We start from the raw sequence: 17,638 nt of genomic DNA on the forward strand, positions 1-17,638 counted from the left end.
AGCCTTATCTTTCGCATTGATGTGCTGGGCTCCTCCATCATTGAGGATGGGGATATTTGTGGAGCCACCTCCTCCAGTTAGTTGTTTAATTGTCCACCACCATTCACGGCTGGATGCGGCAGGACTGCAGAGCTTAGATCTAATCCGTTGGTTATGGGATCGCTTAGCTCTGTATATGGCATGCTGCTTACGCAGTTTGGCACACAGATAGTCCTGTGTTGTAACTTCACCAGGTTGACACCTCATTTTGAGGTATGCCTGATGCTGCTCCTGGCATGCCCTCCTGCACTCTTCATTGAACCAGGGTTGGTCTCCTGGCTTGATGGTAATGGCAGAGTGGGGAATATGCCAGGCCATGAGGTTACAGATTGTAGTTGAGTACAATTCTGCTGCTGCTGACATCTTTATTCCGGTACTCAAATCCCTTTGGAATGAAGGCCAACATACCATTTGCCTTCCTAATTGCTTGCTGCACTTGCATACTAGCTTTTAGTGACTCGTGAACAAGGACATCCAGGTCCCTTTGGACATTAACTCTTCCCAACCTCTCACCATTTAAGAAATACTCTGCCTTTCTGTTTTTTTCTACAAAGTGGATAACTTCACACTTATTAACATTACATTCCATCTGCCATGTTCTTGCCCATTCACTTAGCCTGTCCAAGTCCACTTGAAGCCTCCTTGCATCTTCCTCTTAACTTACAATCCTACCTAATTTTGTGTCATCAGCAAATTTGGAAATATCACATTTGATCCCCACATCCAAATCATTTATAAAGATGGTGATCGGTGTGGCCCCAGCACTGCTCCTCGCGGTACCCCACTAGTAACAGCCTGCCATCCTGAGAATGACCTGTTTATTCCTACTCTCTGTTTTCTGTCTGGTAACCAATTCTCAATCCATACCAGTATATTACCCCAATTCCATCAAAGCATCCACTATCTCTATAGCCACATCCTTCAACACTCTGGGATGCAGCTCATCTGGTCCAGGGGATTTAACAACCTTCAAACCAGTTAATTTTTCAAGTACAATCTCTTTATTAATAAATTAATAGTAATTTATTTCAGTTCCTCATTTTCACAAATCCCTTGCTGCTGGAAGCACTGGGGCAGGGGTCTTTTGGGATTTGTAGGCACTAAAGTGGGGAGGGGAGAGGGGGTTATCAGCTGACAGCATGGAGGGGGGAGGACTTGTGGACAGGCAAACACGGCTAACCGTCCCAGGCCATCAAGCTGGGCCTTAATCTGAGGCCAATTTTAAGCCCAAAACCCAACATTTTATAAATGTAGTATATCGTACATTTAAAAAAAATCAAAACACAGGTTACTTTTAAGTTTAAACTCTTTTCAGGATTTTAATCCAAACAAAGCTCAATTATCTCAATAATTGTTTTTTCTTATTATGAGTGTTCATCTGACTGAAGGGAAAAAATTCTTAACTATATTTGAAGCCAAAATAAAGAGGGGAAGGGCCTTCCTTAGAGAAAAAGAAATTCCAGACCTAAGTTTTGGTCAAATGCAAGTAACAGCTGCTCTTTGTCTTTCTTCAAAGTAAATTCAGCTTAAATCAGTAATGTCCAGCAGTTAAAATATAAAAGTTATCTCAAAAGTGAAATTCTTATCCAGTGTATTGTGGAACATATTCAAACTTCAGTGAAAATCCATGCAATTCACTCCAAAGTTTGCTTTCGATTTGGAGAATCCATTCACATGGGCAGATTTGTTTGATGGTGGTCATGAAATACACATTTGGAAACAAAATTGTGTTTAAACTTCATCACAGGAGAGACAAAATCAGATCAGAAAAAAAACCTCCTCAGCAATGCTGAATTCAACTTAAAATTCTCATCTTTGTGTTCATGGCCTCTTTCTCCCAATTGCTGTAATCTCCTCCACTGAATTGCTGAGTTTCAGTGAAGTATGAATATGTTCTACAAATACAATGAGGAACTTTGCAGTTTTTTTCATTTGGTAATGTTTATATTTTAACTATCAGTAACTGATGAATTTTGCTTCAACGAAAGACAAAGAAAATTCTGCATTCCTCCAACTCTGGCCTCTTGTGCACCCCACCATCGTTGACCGTGCCTTCAGCCATCTCGGTCTCAAGCTGTGGCTTTCCCTCCCTAAACCTCTCTCTTTCTCCTTTAAAACCTCCATTTTCGACCAAGCATTTAATCTCTCCACCTAATAGCTCCTTCTTTGTACCACTGTCATTTAGAGATTTATCATGGAATTTTTTTATGTTTAATATGTGATATAAATGCAAGTGGTTATTGCTGTTGAATATTGTCCACTGGTTCCCAAACTTCAGAGATGAGATATACACTGCAGGTGGAGATCTGCGACTTGGGTCGTAAATCACAAGGCGCAGCAGATGGAATCTGGTTTGCATATCAACTCCTTCAGAGCAACTTTCGGACATAGCATTCTGCACCTCCAATGAAGTTGCTATACCATTTAAGCATTCAAGCGGGGAGCACAATTAGCCTCACCATTATTTTTGACAGCAAGATCTGGCCCATGATGTTAGAAACCATATGTAGTTGGTTGGGTGAGAGAAAACCAGATTAATCTTGTCCCCCAAAGTGGTTTGAACAACTTGATTGGTGTGCCTTTTTTAAGTCCTAAATAGCTTTCAATTGAGTATTTTCCAGCTGTTTTTCTGGCTTTTTATTTCGGGGATTTGATTTGCTCTTGTACTTTCAACTATCAACAAAATATGGCAGCAGGGCAATATAGCTTAAATGTGATCACATAACAGGAAGCGTACACAAGTATCATCTTTAAAATATTGCATAGGCATGTAAAGATTGTCTGAAATTCTTAACTTTCACAAAATTTAAAACTTTGCTCTTTGGTGTCAGGGAATATTCAAGACAATCTCAAAAGACTTTACTGTATCATCAGAAGCTTCAAAAATAATGACAATTTTTACTTGTAATATCATTCCTTTGTTGTCATTATACAATGATTTCTGTCTAGTTTACAAATAAATTCCCTTGATTCAAATCCCTCGACATCTCTCCCCACCAAACATCATTGTGAAGCACTCATAATCTTCCTCAATCTGGAAAACTAAGCAGTACATAAAGGAATCTTTGCTCACTGTTAGTTTCAGCTAGCTCAGTATTCTGACATAACTCTATTCTTTTAAATGAACTCGTCCTGTATTTCACATTTGAGTTCACACAATACCCAAGTTGACAGAATTGCATTCTACTTCAATGAAGTCATACTAATACCCTCAGCAAGATGAACATACTGCCTTAATTAAAACTTTCATTTTTAAAGGAGAGCAATTTAGAAAATAGTGTCTGTACTGCAACCAGCATTGTAACAGTGTCAAAATAGAGACTTGCCTGTAATTTCCTATGTCAATGAATTGTGGTTAAACCATATTTGAATATAAAGCATTATCTTACACTCCCTAGATGGAAAACCAATAGCCCCAGAACTAGTCAGAGATACAGAAGCCCTCAATTTCCATTTTAAATTGTCTTTGTAAATATGAACAAATAAACTTGCATTTATATGACTTTTACACCTCAGGGCATCCCCAAGTGCTTCTGAAAGAAAGTGACTGTTGCAATGTCGGGAAACAGTCAATTTATGCAGAGCAAAGCCCCACAAAGAGCAATGTGATAAATTACTAATCGTTTTTAGTGATGTTGGTTGACAGATAAATATTGGCTAGCAAACTGGGAGAATTCCTGTTCTTTGAATCATGCCATGGAATCTGTATGTTCACCTGAAAGGATGCAACATCTCACCTGAAAAATTGCACCTCCAACAATGCCACACTCCCTCAGTACTATACTGAAGCATCATGGAAGATGAACTCCATTATTAGGTTTCATATATAGGTTTTAGGATAACGGTTAAAAGGAATAATATTTTCCCGTTTAAAATACAATAGGGAAGAAAGGTCTGCACTCCAACATTAACAAGGATAGTGACCGGAATTTTTTCTATCTGAGGGACATATGAAAACAGCAGAGAGGAAAGACCAGCTGGTCCATCCAAACTGGATGCCTCTCCCTGGTGCGTACGCACTCCTTACCCTCCAGAAGCCATGTCAGCTCTTTGAGATTAGAGAATGGAGACTAAAATAAACTTAAGATCGATTCGTGGAAAAACATTTGGAAAACTGCCATTGCAGGTTTACCTACATCACCCTGAAAACTTTCCTCAGTCTCAAAGACATAATTTTCAAACAGCATTTTTGAACAGTAATTTTTAAGAACTTCTGCTATCGCAAAGTGTCTGGAAGTACTCTAGAGTGTTTTTGGAGTGTTGTGGTGAGTTCCTGAATTTGCCAAAGAATGTTGCTGCATTCTCACAGGAGGGCAGAGGATTTGGTGACCTGTCCCCACAAAGGCAGCATCAGGTATGGGGGCAGCAGTGGCAGTGCCTCTGGATCTGCAGGATGACAGCGAGATAGAGTGGAGGCCGCGGAGAGGGGAAGCTCTTTACGATGTGCTCTGCCAAGTTAAAGCTGGGCTCCTCCATACTCCTTGACAGTAACAACAGGCCAACCAATATACCCAGCATCTCAGAGTGCATGTTGAACTGCGGATTCTTGCATGCCGCCCCTTCGAGGTTGTCATGAGTCCTCTGCAGCAGAACTCATCTGCAACCTCACTCGCCAGTGAGCAGGCAAATGAACCATCCTTTATCTTTGGCCTGGTTGCAGTCCACTCGTGCCTGGATGACTCACCATGCGCTGATCCCAACTCTATTCTAGTCTCCAAGGTATGTGCAGTACCAGTATATTAGCTGGTGGCTGAGTCAGGTCAAGTCACAGGCCTCTTCCTCAGTGTTTTGCTGTTGCATTCTGTTCTGATAACCACACTTTAGAAAGGATGTGAAAGTCCTTGAGAGATTTACCAGAATGGTTCCAGGGATGAGCGAATTCATCTACAAGGTTAGGTTGGAGAAGCTGGGGCTGTTCTCCTTCAAGCAAAGGAGATTGAGGGGAGATCTGATCGAGGTATACAAGTTTAAATAAGGTAGACAATGAAAAGCTGTTCCCATCAGCCTATGTTCCAAGGACCATGGGACACATATTTCAAGTTTTGGGCTAGAGATATGGTGGTGGGGGGGGGGGGGGGGGGGTGGGGGGGCAGAAGAACTTTTTTTATGCAGTGTTATAATCACCTGGTTCATGGTTTGTATTAATATTTTAGAACTTTTAATGTAGGAACTGAATTATTTTTAATGCAAGCCAAATTAAAACACCTGGTTTGAGAAGCTGGCAAACAAACCTAGGGTGTTTACAAATCAAAGGGTGGTCCACTTTTATTTAGTAAGATCATAATGGGAAGTGTGAAGACCCTAAACAATGGGAACCTCTATCAACTTCTTGATGGAGTCAGTGCGCTGAATTTTATCAGCGCACTGCGCTCCGCAGCAGCATGCCTTGTATTCACCAGCCTTCCAACAGAGAAGCACTGCTGCAGAGCCCTGCGATATTACGCACCAGGGCTCACTTAAATGGAGGGGGTGGAGCGGCAGCCTCCAATGACTTAAAGGGAGCGGCCGTCGCGTCCCTGGCAACGGCGTCCAGCGCCACCACGCAGTCGCTGGCGCCATTTGGAGTTCCGAAGGCGCGCGTGTTGCAGCCGACGACCGTAAAATCGGCGTGGGATGGCCGCCGGGAGCAGGGAAGGCAATTTGCATTAATTTAACTTAATTTTAATAGTTAAATGACGGCCCCGCAAGAATTTTACAGGCCTCCCCGCCACGATCTACAACGTCAAGGGGCTGGTAAAATCCAGCCCAGTGTGTCTGCAGCTACCTCAATCAGGGGTTTAATATATTCATATGATTTCCCAGAACAAAGAAAAGATTTGGAGATGGAAATAATTTGTTTCTTTTGCTATCTGGGACATCCAACAAGAACCACTGTGCTATAGAGATAGATGATGCAGAGGGTGCGTGTTGGTGTTTTGATTTGTGTGCCTGCTGACGGACAAGTAGTTGGCTTTTGGAAAAGTAGGTTGGCTTTTGGGAAGCTGTTGAACAGACAGGCTGTTGGCTACAGAGAAATCTGTTGGCTTTGAAAGCAGCTGTGTTCAGGAGCAAAGAGGCCATCAGGAACCAGGGGTTTCTGTTTTGAGGCAGGCCCGTGCTCAAGCTGGGGAAATCCAGATTTGTGAGGTGTTGAAGGAGAACTGGAGGGTTTTCCTCGTCGAAGCTCGAGGGAAAATCCCCAGGAGATCTGATACCACTGAAGATAGCGGGGAAATTAAGGAAAATCAAAGTGAATTCCTAAGAGCTGTGGTACCCTTTGGATTGGTTCCAGGAGAAGTGAACAAACTTCAAAGACCCTGTAATGTAAAGGGGAACTCTTGGAGTGGAAGTAACAGTCAAACAGGAGTGTTCTGTTAAGATTTAGAGTTTAATGTATACGTCTTCATGTTCTGTTAAGATTTTAAGTTTAAAGTATGTGATTTCAAATTGTAGTGTTCAGTTAGTCGTGTTTTTCTCTTTTTAACTCTTATACAGTAGTACAGTAAAGTCTTTTGTTAATAACGTGAAATCTTGTGGCATAATTCTTTCAGTAATAACTAGGAATGCAACTTTCTCTTTTTAAAAGTTAACGGTCCCTAACGGGATCGTGACAGCAGCGAGTGGTAATGACCTGGAACTTGCCACCTACAAGTGTGGTGGAAGCGAAGATGATCAATGATTTCAAAAGGAAATTAAATATGCACTGGAGGGAAATAAACTTGCAGGGCTATGGGAACAGAGCAGAGGAATGGGACTGACAGGATTGCTCTACAGAGAGCTGGCATACACGCGATGGGCCGAATGGCCTCCTTCTGTGCCACAATGACTCTACAGAGATCTGCACACATCTGATTGAATCAAAATATCCACATAGTAAACAAGATACACATAATGAGAATTTTCTCCGGGGTTCTCCCAGTTGGCCACCTTAACGTCAGTGGAAAAAAAGGATGCACATAGTAATTGGAGTTTCCACCAATCTTCCCCAAAGTTATGGCAAAAAAATTAGAGAACACCCAAGGAAATTCATGTCGATAATATGTAGACTTTATAAAATGAATATTCTGTACGTACCTGAATATTCGAAGATAGTTTCAAAAGCTCTTCTGTAAATCTCCAATTACTTTCAATTTCTTTCTGTATTGCACAACATACATTAAAATACCTTAGCATGTTCAGGAAATGTGAAATCAAGCACTTTATTAGCATATCAACCAGGTAGTACAGTGGGTAAAGGAGACGGTCTTTTCTACTCTGGATTGTGGATCTGAATCCAATCTGACTCATGACATGAAAATTTCCACTCTCCTCACTGGTTGTGAGGATCCAACATTGCTAAGTGAATCTCAACTTATTACTAAATGTGGTACCAATTTGCAATCTGAGAGAGATTATAAGGCTTGGTACTGAATTTTACAGGCCTCCCCCCCCGATGACAGGGGTCCTGGCGGAGGGGCCGGAAAATGCCTCCGGCAGAGGCCCGTCATGGGCCTCGATGCCAGGAAGGCCCGGCCTGATATTGCCGGCTGCAGCGAGGCCTCATGGCAGCCCCCCTACCGTTCTGCGATGGAAGCAAAATTTGTTAATTTATTAAAATAAATGAATTGATTACTTACCTGCTCCTGCCGTCAAATCCGGTGCAATATTGGTGCCAGTGGACGGCACTCCTGTGCCTTCAGTTCCCTGTCTGGGGATCCGAGGCGGAACACTTGTTGGGAGGGGCAAGCAGGTAAGTTTTCAGTGTGGGAGTGGGGGGTAGTGGGGTTAATCTAATCTGACTGGTGTACGGGATGGTGGGAAGGGTGAAGTTAAAAGTTTATGAACTTTGTGGGGAGTGGGGAAGGTCAGGTGGGCAGGGGAAGTGTTTTGGGGGAGGGACAAAGAGGGCAAGTAATGCAGTGCATGGTTGTTGGGGGGGGGGGGGGGGGGAGAGAGGGGCTAATTAAATGTTTGTAAAATTTTTCCTCACCTCTGTCTTTAAATATTTAAATTAAATGGAAGGACTTGAAGCCCTTTAAAAATGGCGTCAGCAGCCTGTATTGCCGGGACAGACTGCCCGCCCTCTCCACGTCATCGGGGGGGGGGGGGAGAAGAGAGAGGTTGGCCCCGGTCATTTAAATGAGCTGCTGCGGCTCTGCGACATGCAGTCCGTGCAGGTGAACCGCCATAGTTTACTGTGGCGGACATGTAAAATGCAGCCCCTTGGTGTGGGAAATGGACAAATTTATATTGGTGCAGTAAAGGTTATTCTTCTGAAGTCAGACTTTTTTTTAGACTAATAGGACGGTGTTAATTATTGAATGTGCATTTCTTGTAGACAACATTAGTTCTTGGCAATTTCAGGATATGCTGCTGCCAACTCAGCAGTGATACATTCCTACCAAACCCCTCTGCCAGGTTCCTGTGCCATCCACTGTTCTCTGGCCAGGGTGATGAGCCACTGCAGCACTGCTACTGGGCACAAGGATGTAAGTTTGGGGGTGAAGGGGCGCCTCTCCCTTGGAGAAAGGCCTTCTAAGCTTTGGTGCCATTCCTGAGATTGGGAATTCATTATTTGAACAACTCTCCTTTCAATCATGGAACATGTTACTCTCCTGGGTATACAATATGTTCTCTTCATTATGTTCATTTGACAGGAACAAATGGATAAAAGTCCATTTATGCATAAGGCATTTGCACAGATTACCCAATTTTGATCTGCATCTACTGTGTTGCATAACTGTGATGCTACCTATATTTTCAATATTGTGACACCATCCCAGAGTTATATGTGCCACTACACAACAGGTTTCAATCAAAACACAAGGATCACATGTAAAGATCTGTCACATACAAAAATTTATAAATCTGGAATGAATATCGCATATGACTGCATGATGGCCTGGGTACAAGTTAATTTGGACTTGCAGGAGTATTTGAATTCTACTGAACAGATAGAAAAACACTGACATTTGATTGAAGTTGAAAACAGCTTCCTCAGTAAACAAAGATTTAACAGAACTACTCATTTGCTTTGGAAGTGGAAGAGAACAACAGATACAGAAGGATACGTGTGTTACTGGACTGCAGGAAAACTGAAGAGGATCGCGGTGACATGTGTAGGGTTTTGTTGTATGGAATACAATATTCCTACAAGCTGAACAACTGAGAATTCACTTAAGTGAGAAACAAAAATGCAGATACAATGTAAGTAAATTACTCTTATTCTGAATCACCAACAGATTGGGCTGAATGTTGATGGTTCGCGGCGGTGATGTAGAAGGGGCGGCTGCTTTGTCCCCGGCAAGGGCATCCGGCACCACTGCGCAGGCAGCAGCGTCATTTTTAAAGGGCTTCAGACCCTTCCGTCTCATTAAAGGTTTTAAAGTGACAGAATGCTTAAAAATGAAGATATACATTTATTCACATTTTCAATTCCCTGTCTCACACCCCCAATGAGTAATAAATATGTAAAAGTTTTTTTTCAGGTTCCGAACTTAATTACCTTTGACCCTCAACCACATCCCACCATTCCCGCAACTAATAAAAACAGTTTTCCCCGCGCCACTGCCCTGAGAACATCACTCCTCCTCACCAGTGTTACGCCTCGGATCTCCGATTGGAGATCCAAAGGCGCGAGAGTTCTAGCCACCGGCCAGAATATTGGCGTGGGACGGCCATTGGGACAAGGTAAATGCTTTTGCGTGCATTTAAATTTATTTAAATATTCAAAAGAAGGCTCCACCGCCTATTTCCTGCACTTCTGCTCTCGTCCTTTCACCTCCCTCCCAGAGCAATGATACGGGTCTCTTTGTCCTGTAAAAATTCGATTTGAATATTCAACTCTCCACTGTTGTTGTATGCAGATGCTAAGGATTACTTGCAGATCTCCACTGATCGAGGACAAGTTAGTTCTCCTCTAACACAGAGCCACAGTATTTTGTATCCAAAGCAGCCAATATAAGGATATTCTATGTGTTTAGCTTGACTTAACTGGACATCCTAGCAAAAGTAGTTACAACAGATCAAGGAAAAAAATTAATTGAAATCTAAAATTTAAAAAAAACTACACGATTCACATCTTCACACTGTACCTTCTCCTGAGCAGTTCCATTCCTATCGAACATGTAAAGAATTGCAAGGTGGGTAACCAGCCACCAACTGAAGCCCTGGGGATCCTTACAGTGAGTTGCATCACAAAGACGGACTCCTTCCACACCAGCAGCCTCTTGCAGCAGATTTCTGAGGTGATTGTTCAAGCAGCTCCAGAAATCCTACAATATACAAAAATAATTATTCATCATCTACTAGCTTCCAAGACAGTAACTGCAGAAAGTGAAACTTGGCTCAGTAAAAAATACAATACTAATGCAATACCAAAACCAGAAGAGTCATCATTATTGATTGAGACTATGGAGTAAAGAGCAATGCAGTTAACTACACCATGGCAGTAATGCAGTTATCAACACCAACTTAATCCCAAGATTGATTTTGCCGCTGGAAGATACTCCAAGCTAATTTTATATCGTTGAGTTAACTTTTTCTCATCACTGTTGAAAACAACATTGAGATATCTGAATTGCATTTCAGCAAAGAAGTCATGTTGTGAAGAATGCTGTTGAGGGTAGTTTAGTTCATTTATTGTTAGTAACAAAGACAAAAACACACAGAATGGCAGGACATCTCTTCCATTGCATTAACTGCCAGACGTAGGACTGCCAGATGTGGGGGGCACAGTGGCGCAGTGGTTAGCACCGCAGCCTCACAGCTCCAGCGACCCGGGTTCAATTCTGGGTACTGCCTGTGTGGAGTTTGCAAGTTCTCCCTGTGTCTGCGTGGGTTTCCTCCGGGTGCTCCGGTTTCCTCCCACAGCCAAAAGACTTGCAGGTTGATAGGTAAATTGGCCATTATAAATTGCCCCTAGTATAGGTAGGTGGTAGAGGAATACAGGGACAGGTGAGGATGTGGTAGGAATATGGGATTAGTGTAGGATTAGTATAATTGGGTGGTTAATGGTCGTCACAGACTCGGTGGGCCGAAGGGCCTGTTTCAGTGCTGTATCTCTAAATCTAAAATCAAATCCAGTTTGTACTGTAGGATATCTACGCATGCCATAAATGAAAACTCAATGCAACACTTGAGATATTAATCACAAACTTGAAGGGCAGTTCACTACGTTGGGAGTTGTGAACAGAACAGCCAGGTGATTAATCAAGTCTGTCTGAGCCAGCCGCCTTGCAACGAAACACCCTCCCCAAACCCGAGTGTTCCCCACCCACCAGCAAGCAGCTGCTTGAACAACCATCTGGCAAGGGCAAAAATCTGGTTTTTTTTAAGAATTAGGCCAGTTCAAGGGAAAATATAATTCTGAGAAATGCCTTTCCAACCTCCCGAAGACGAGTTTCAGGAGATAAGCGCCTAAGTGGTGTGCTACCCACCTAACATATTGAATCCAGCATTATCAGCCTCCTCCAAGATCTCATCAATCAAGAAAACTTTTGAAAGTTTGCAGTGAATTTGCACCCACTGCATCAGCTGGCAACTTATTTCAAAGTTGAACGATTCTCTGTGCAAAGAAAAACCCGAGATCTAACCTCGTTCTATGCTTGAGTAACTAAAATGAACTAAAATGCATGTCTTCTGCTTGTTCTCCCTTCGGTGGGGCAGGGGGGAGGGGGGGGGGTGGTGGTGGGGTGTGGTGAGGCGGGCGGCCGCCCTAGGCATGTCAATGAGCCGCTGTTTTTAAGATCGCGGTGGCTCCGTGGAGTGAACGCCGTGCATGCAGGCCATCTTTTACGGTCGCCGCCATGTACGGCGGCGGCCACATACAATCCAGCCCAAGGTGTACAAGCAAGTGCCATGCTTAGTTGGAAGGGAATTGAGTAGTTGGGTATTAAATCCCACAACACCAAGGGTATTTTGGTGAGGTGGATCACAAATGCCAGACTTCAGCCAATTCAATTCATTCCATGTGATAATCAAGAAATGGCTGAGCATAGTGCTCCATAGGGAAGCAGAATGGTGCAGTGGTTAGCAACCCAGGTTCAGATCTGGGTATTGCCTGTGCGGAGTTTGCAAGTTCTCCCTGTGTCTGTGTGGGTTTCCACCAGGTGCTCCGGTTTCCTCCCACAGCCAAAGACTTGCAGGCTGATAGGTAAATTGGCCATTGTAAATTGCCCCTAGTGTAGGTAGGTGGTGGGAGAATGGTGGGGATGTGGTAGGGAATATGGGATTAATGTAGGATTAGTATAAAATGGGCGGTTGTTGGTCAGCACAGACTCGGTGGGCCGAAGGGCCTGTTTCAGTGCTGTATCTCTAAATAAATAAAAATAAATAAATTCCACTCAGATAATGAAACAGTTTGTGCCCGCATGCAATAAGATCTGGACAACATCAGCTTGGGCTGATAAACGGCAAGTAACATTTACGGCACAGAAGTCCCAAGCAATGACCACGTCCAACACGAGAGGATCTAACCATCTCCCCTTGACAATCACTGGTATTACTATCATTGAAACCTCCCACCATCCTGGGGGTCACCAATGACCAGAAACATAACCGGACCAACCACCTAAATATTGTGACGACTAAAGTAGATCAGAGGCTAGGTATTCTGCAACTCATGTCCTTACTTCCCAAAGCCTCATCACCATCTATAAGGCACAAGTCAGGAGTGTGATAGAATAGTCTCTACTTGTGAGGGTAGGAGAAGAGGGCAAAAATTCAATCTAGTAAAAAAATAAATTTCAGACTGATATCAAGAAGTTCTTCTTCATGCCAAAGTGTGGAATGGACTTCCAGACAGAGTAGTGGAGACAAGAACCCTGGAATCATTTAATTAACAATTAGATACTGCAATGTATATGGTCAAGGTCTTTCTGGATGAATAAACTTACAAACGCTGAATGGCCTGCCTCATCCGTAATGATCTTGTGCTATCATGTACAGGTGTAAAGGTCCTTGCAGAAAATGGGATTAATCTGTCTAACATACTTGCATTTGCCTGTGGCAGGTGTCATGCTGTTCAGCAAAGCCATGTGTCAAACCATGATGTGAACTGTAATGATGCTGCAACATAATTTAAACTAAAAAAAATGGATTGAGTATGGCTTGCATATATTACACCTCGAAATTCAATATTTTGCTTCCTCATTAACCCACTTGACTAAACACTTTCAAAATAACTAATAAATGAAATACTGCATTACAAGTATCAATATAATATGCTTTAATCCTTATACTACCCCTTCAATCAAGATCAGTCTGTGTGTGTCTCTCTCTCCATCCTTCACTCTAACCCCCCTTTCTCCAAAAAAGACAATTCGAGTTAATTTACGCAACAGCTAAACTTTATGATTATAACAGCAAATCACCCATAGCATTGCTCACAGCGAGTCGATAACACAATGCTTTAAAACAAAATAGGCATAGTAGTAAAGTTAAAAGAGAAGTGTTACAGGAAGTTATTGCTATTCACAATTATTAAGATATGTATCTATTTGAATAAACAGTATAACTCTCATGCATTTCCTGTTCAACACCCTTTTCCATTTCCTGCCCTCAGACTTCAAGACTCCTATGCAAATTTCTACATCATTTAAAAATAAAGAAAACAAGGACTAATTTGGAATATACAAAGGGAAAAAAATACTGGATTCAGAATAGTTTTTTTCCAGATCAATTTTACCAATTACATCCAAAAATTACATTTGTCCTGCAGCTAAAGTAACAATTAGGCTCAGAATGAACTCAAACAATGTTTACTTAATAGCAATTAGATTTTATGATGGTAGAAATACAGCTTCACCTCAGCAACAGCATAATATATTGTACATTAAATAGAACAGTGCTCTTGTCATCATAAAACAGCACATCATCTAACTTAATGAGCAACATCACAAAATCCATTAATATATATTTTACACACACACTCAATCAGAAACAAGGGGCTCGATTTTGTCGTCATGCCACCGGGAATGGCGAGGGGTGCGGAACGTGGTGGCTGCCCCCAAGGGAACCGCGCAGCGGGCACCAGTTTACATATTGACCGTAGCGGACCCCACCCCCGCCCCCCGCCAATCGCATTGTAGGGTCAGTCTTGGCGACACCGTTCACGGCATCACCTGTTTAGGAAGCAGGTGCTGGTGCCATTTTTAAAAGGCTGCCAATCCTGCAAACAGCACAGCATAACGCAGAGTTCACACCACCCCCCACCAACCCATCAGAGTGCAGAGTTCACCCCTTCTCTCACCCATCAGAGTGCAGAGTTCAGCCTCTCCCTCACCCATCAGAGTGCAGAGTTCACCCCTTCTCTCACCCATCAGAGTTCAGAGTTCACCCCTTCTCTCACCCAACAGAGTGCAGAGTTCACCCCTTTCCTCACCCAACAGAGTGCAGAGTTCACCCCTTCCCTCACCCATCAGAGTGCAGAGTTCAGCCTCTCCCTCACCCATCAGAGTGCAGAGTTCACCCCTTCTCTCACCCATCAGAGTTCAGAGTTCACCCCTTCTCTCACCCAACAGAGTGCAGAGTTCACCCCTTTCCTCACCCAACAGAGTGCAGAGTTCACCCCTTCCCTCACCCATCAGAGTGCAGAGTTCACCCCTTCCCTCACCCATCAGAGTGCAGAGTTCACCCTTTCTCTCACCCATCAGAGTGCAGAGTTCACCCCTTCTCTCACCCATCAGAGTGCAGAGTTCAGCCCCTCCCTCACCCATCAGAGTGCAGAGTTCACCCCTTCTCTCACCCATCAGAGTGCAGAGTTCAGCCCCTCCCTCACCCATCAGAGTGCAGAGTTCACCCCTTTCCTCACCCAACAGAGTTCAGAGTTCACCCCTTTCCCCACCCAACAGAGTGCAGAGTTCACCCCTTCCCTCACCCATCAGAGTGCAGAGTTCACCCCTTCTCTCACCCATCAGAGTGCAGAGTTCACCCCTTCTCTCACCCAGAGTGCAGAGTTCAGCCCCTCCCTCACCCATCAAAGTGCAGAGTTCACCCTTTCCCTCACCCATCAGAGTTCATCTCTTCCCTCACCCATCAGAGTGCAGAGTTCACCCCTTCTCTCACCCATCAGAGTGCAGAGTTCACCCCTTCTCTCACCCATCAGAGTGCAGAGTTCACCCCTTCCCTCACCCATCAGAGTGCAGAGTTCACCCCTTCCCTCACCCATCAGAATGCAGAGTTCACCCCTTATCTCACCCATCAGAGTGCAGAGTTCACCCCTTCCCTCACCCATCAGAGTGCAGAGTTCACCCCTTCTCTCACCCATCAGAGTGCAGAGTTCACCCCTTCTCTCACCCAGAGTGCAGAGTTCAGCCCCTCCCTCACCCATCAAAGTGCAGAGTTCACCCTTTCCCTCACCCATCAGAGTTCATCTCTTCCCTCACCCATCAGAGTGCAGAGTTCACCCCTTCTCTCACCCATCAGAGTGCCGAGTTCACCCCTTCTCTCACCCATCAGACTGCAGAGTTCACCCTTTTCCTCACCCATTAGAGTGCAGAGTTCAGCCTTTCCCTCACCCATCAGAGTGCAGAGTTCACCCCTTCCCTCACCCAACAGAGTTCAGAGTTCACCATTTCCTTCACCCATCAGAGTTCAGAGTTCATCTCTTCCCTCACCCATCAGTGCAGAGTTCACCCCTTCTCTCACCCATCAGAGTGCAGAGTTCACCCCTTCTCTCACCCATCAGAGTGCAGAGTTCACCCTTTTCCTCACCCATTAGAGTGCAGAGTTCAGCCTTTCCTTCACCCATCAGAGTGCAGAGTTCACCCCTTCCCTCACCCATCAGAGTTCAGAGTTTACCGCTTCCCTCACTCTTCAGAGTTCACCCCTTCCCTCACCCATCAGAGTGCAGAGTTCACCCCTTCCCTCACCCATCAGAGTGCAGAGTTCACCCCTTCTCCTCACCCATCAGAGTGCAGAGTTCACCCCTTCTCCTCACCCATCAGAGTGCAGAGTTCACCCCTTCCCTCACCCATCAGAGTTCAGAGTTCACCCCTTCTCTCACCCATCAGAGTGCAGAGTTCACCCCTTTCCTCACCCAACAGAGTGCAGAGTTCACCCCTTCCCTCACCCAACAAAGTGCAGAGTTCACCCCTTCCCTCACCGATCAGAGTGCAGAGTTCACCCTTCCCCACTTCGGTGTCGCCAGCTTTCCCTGGACAGGAAAGTGAAGGGTCGTGAGTGCTGTTCGTCGCATTGAAGATCGGGAACTGAAGGTAACATCGCTGCGGTTTGCATTTTAATTCATGCAAATATGTAATTTAAATATGCTAACTCGGGTCCTGTCGCAGTGTTGGGGAGTTGTCGCCATGGAGCCTACCCGCCACCAGGAAGATTGGGCCCAGCAATCCCGGTGTCAGGTTAAGAGGCGGCCGCTCCGTTCTCCGCCACGGAACCCGACATCAGGCTGGGATCAAAATCCAGCCCATGAATTTCAGACATTGGAAAGTTTAATTTGCGGTCACAGGCAATTAAAAGTTTGTATAATTAAATCATTTCTGGGGTCAATAAAGAAAACTGCCAATCAAATTACCTCAGTTCGAGAAGCCTTTTTTCTGTGATCCAGTAGATGGATGAGCAGTACCCATAATTCCTTGATACAGCTGCATTGGTAATGGCAAGTGGTGAGTACTTCAGACGGTCTCACCTAAAAGGCAAGACAGAAAGAGAAAACTGTTGCTCTTCACGAAACAAAGTAGAACCAGAGACAAACAGAATCAATTTGAATACAAAATAGTGCTTTAAAATAGTTTCCTCTTACTCTCATACACTGATGTTCATTATAATTTGTGGCAGACAAGAATATTAAGTGGACAGGTTGAAATGAACATAATAAAAGCATGAAATAAGAGAAGAATGCGTCACAAAAAGGCAAATATGGCAACAATCAAGAAACAGGTTTACAGAAAGCTAAATTGTATGTTAAATTACAGTGCTGCTTAAAGCACTGTTACCAAAGAAGAAAGGTAAAATTTAAGACTGAAGATCACAAACAGTAATTTAACATGCCATATATTAAAACAGCAATCCAGGTTCAGCATCAAATCCACCATGGAAGATCGCATAGAACTGCCCTGTTTTCACTGTAGTCTCTCAGTGGGATTATTTTGTGGCTACATTATTTTCCATACTGGATTAATATTGTGTATGTATTTTTTGTATTTGTTCTTGGAATGTGGGTGATGATGCCAAGGCCATAAATATTGCCAATCCATACTGTCCTGAACAACTGACTGGCTTGCTAATACATTAAGAGTCAACCACTTGTAAACTAAAGTCATGTTTAGGCCAGACCAGGTATCGGTGGCATCTTCGCTTCTATGAAGAACATGAGTTAACCAGTTGCATTTTTAAGATAAACCAATAGTTTTCATGGTCGAGTTTCATGGTGCTAGCTCAAAAATCATCAAATTTATTGAATTCAATTGCACAACTTGCCATTATGGGTTAAAATTCATGACTTTCATTATCGTCAAAGAAATACTTCCACCTTGTATGACTCATGTGGAAATATGGCATTTTCAAAAGTTTCTTTAATATAATTTAACATATATTCTTTTTTAAGTTCATTCACAGGATGTGAGCATCACTGGCAAGGCCAGAATTTGTTGCCCATCCATAATTGCCCGTAAGGAGGTGG

At 43.6% G+C, this 17,638-nt stretch overlaps 1 protein-coding gene across 6 annotated transcripts in view; it reads right to left on the bottom strand.

Annotated features, from left to right (window-relative positions):
• Positions 1–17,638, bottom strand: part of mms22l (MMS22-like, DNA repair protein) — a 176,928-nt gene that overhangs the window by 124,635 nt on the left and 34,655 nt on the right. For 5 of the 6 annotated variants that reach the window (XM_068025889.1, XM_068025917.1, XM_068025894.1 and 2 more), the window contains 3 exons: positions 16,532–16,645; positions 10,092–10,271; positions 7,093–7,155 (listed from right to left, as the gene is read on the bottom strand). In XM_068025889.1, the coding sequence (XP_067881990.1) occupies positions 7,093–7,155; positions 10,092–10,271; positions 16,532–16,645 (357 nt within the window). The remainder of the gene's footprint in view (positions 1–7,092; positions 7,156–10,091; positions 10,272–16,531; positions 16,646–17,638) is intronic. The other variant, XM_068025904.1, reaches the window with a different exon arrangement.

This window comes from Heterodontus francisci, chromosome 3 (genome assembly GCF_036365525.1).
Source record: "Heterodontus francisci isolate sHetFra1 chromosome 3, sHetFra1.hap1, whole genome shotgun sequence".
In the NCBI taxonomy this organism is placed as follows: Eukaryota; Metazoa; Chordata; class Chondrichthyes; order Heterodontiformes; family Heterodontidae; genus Heterodontus; species Heterodontus francisci.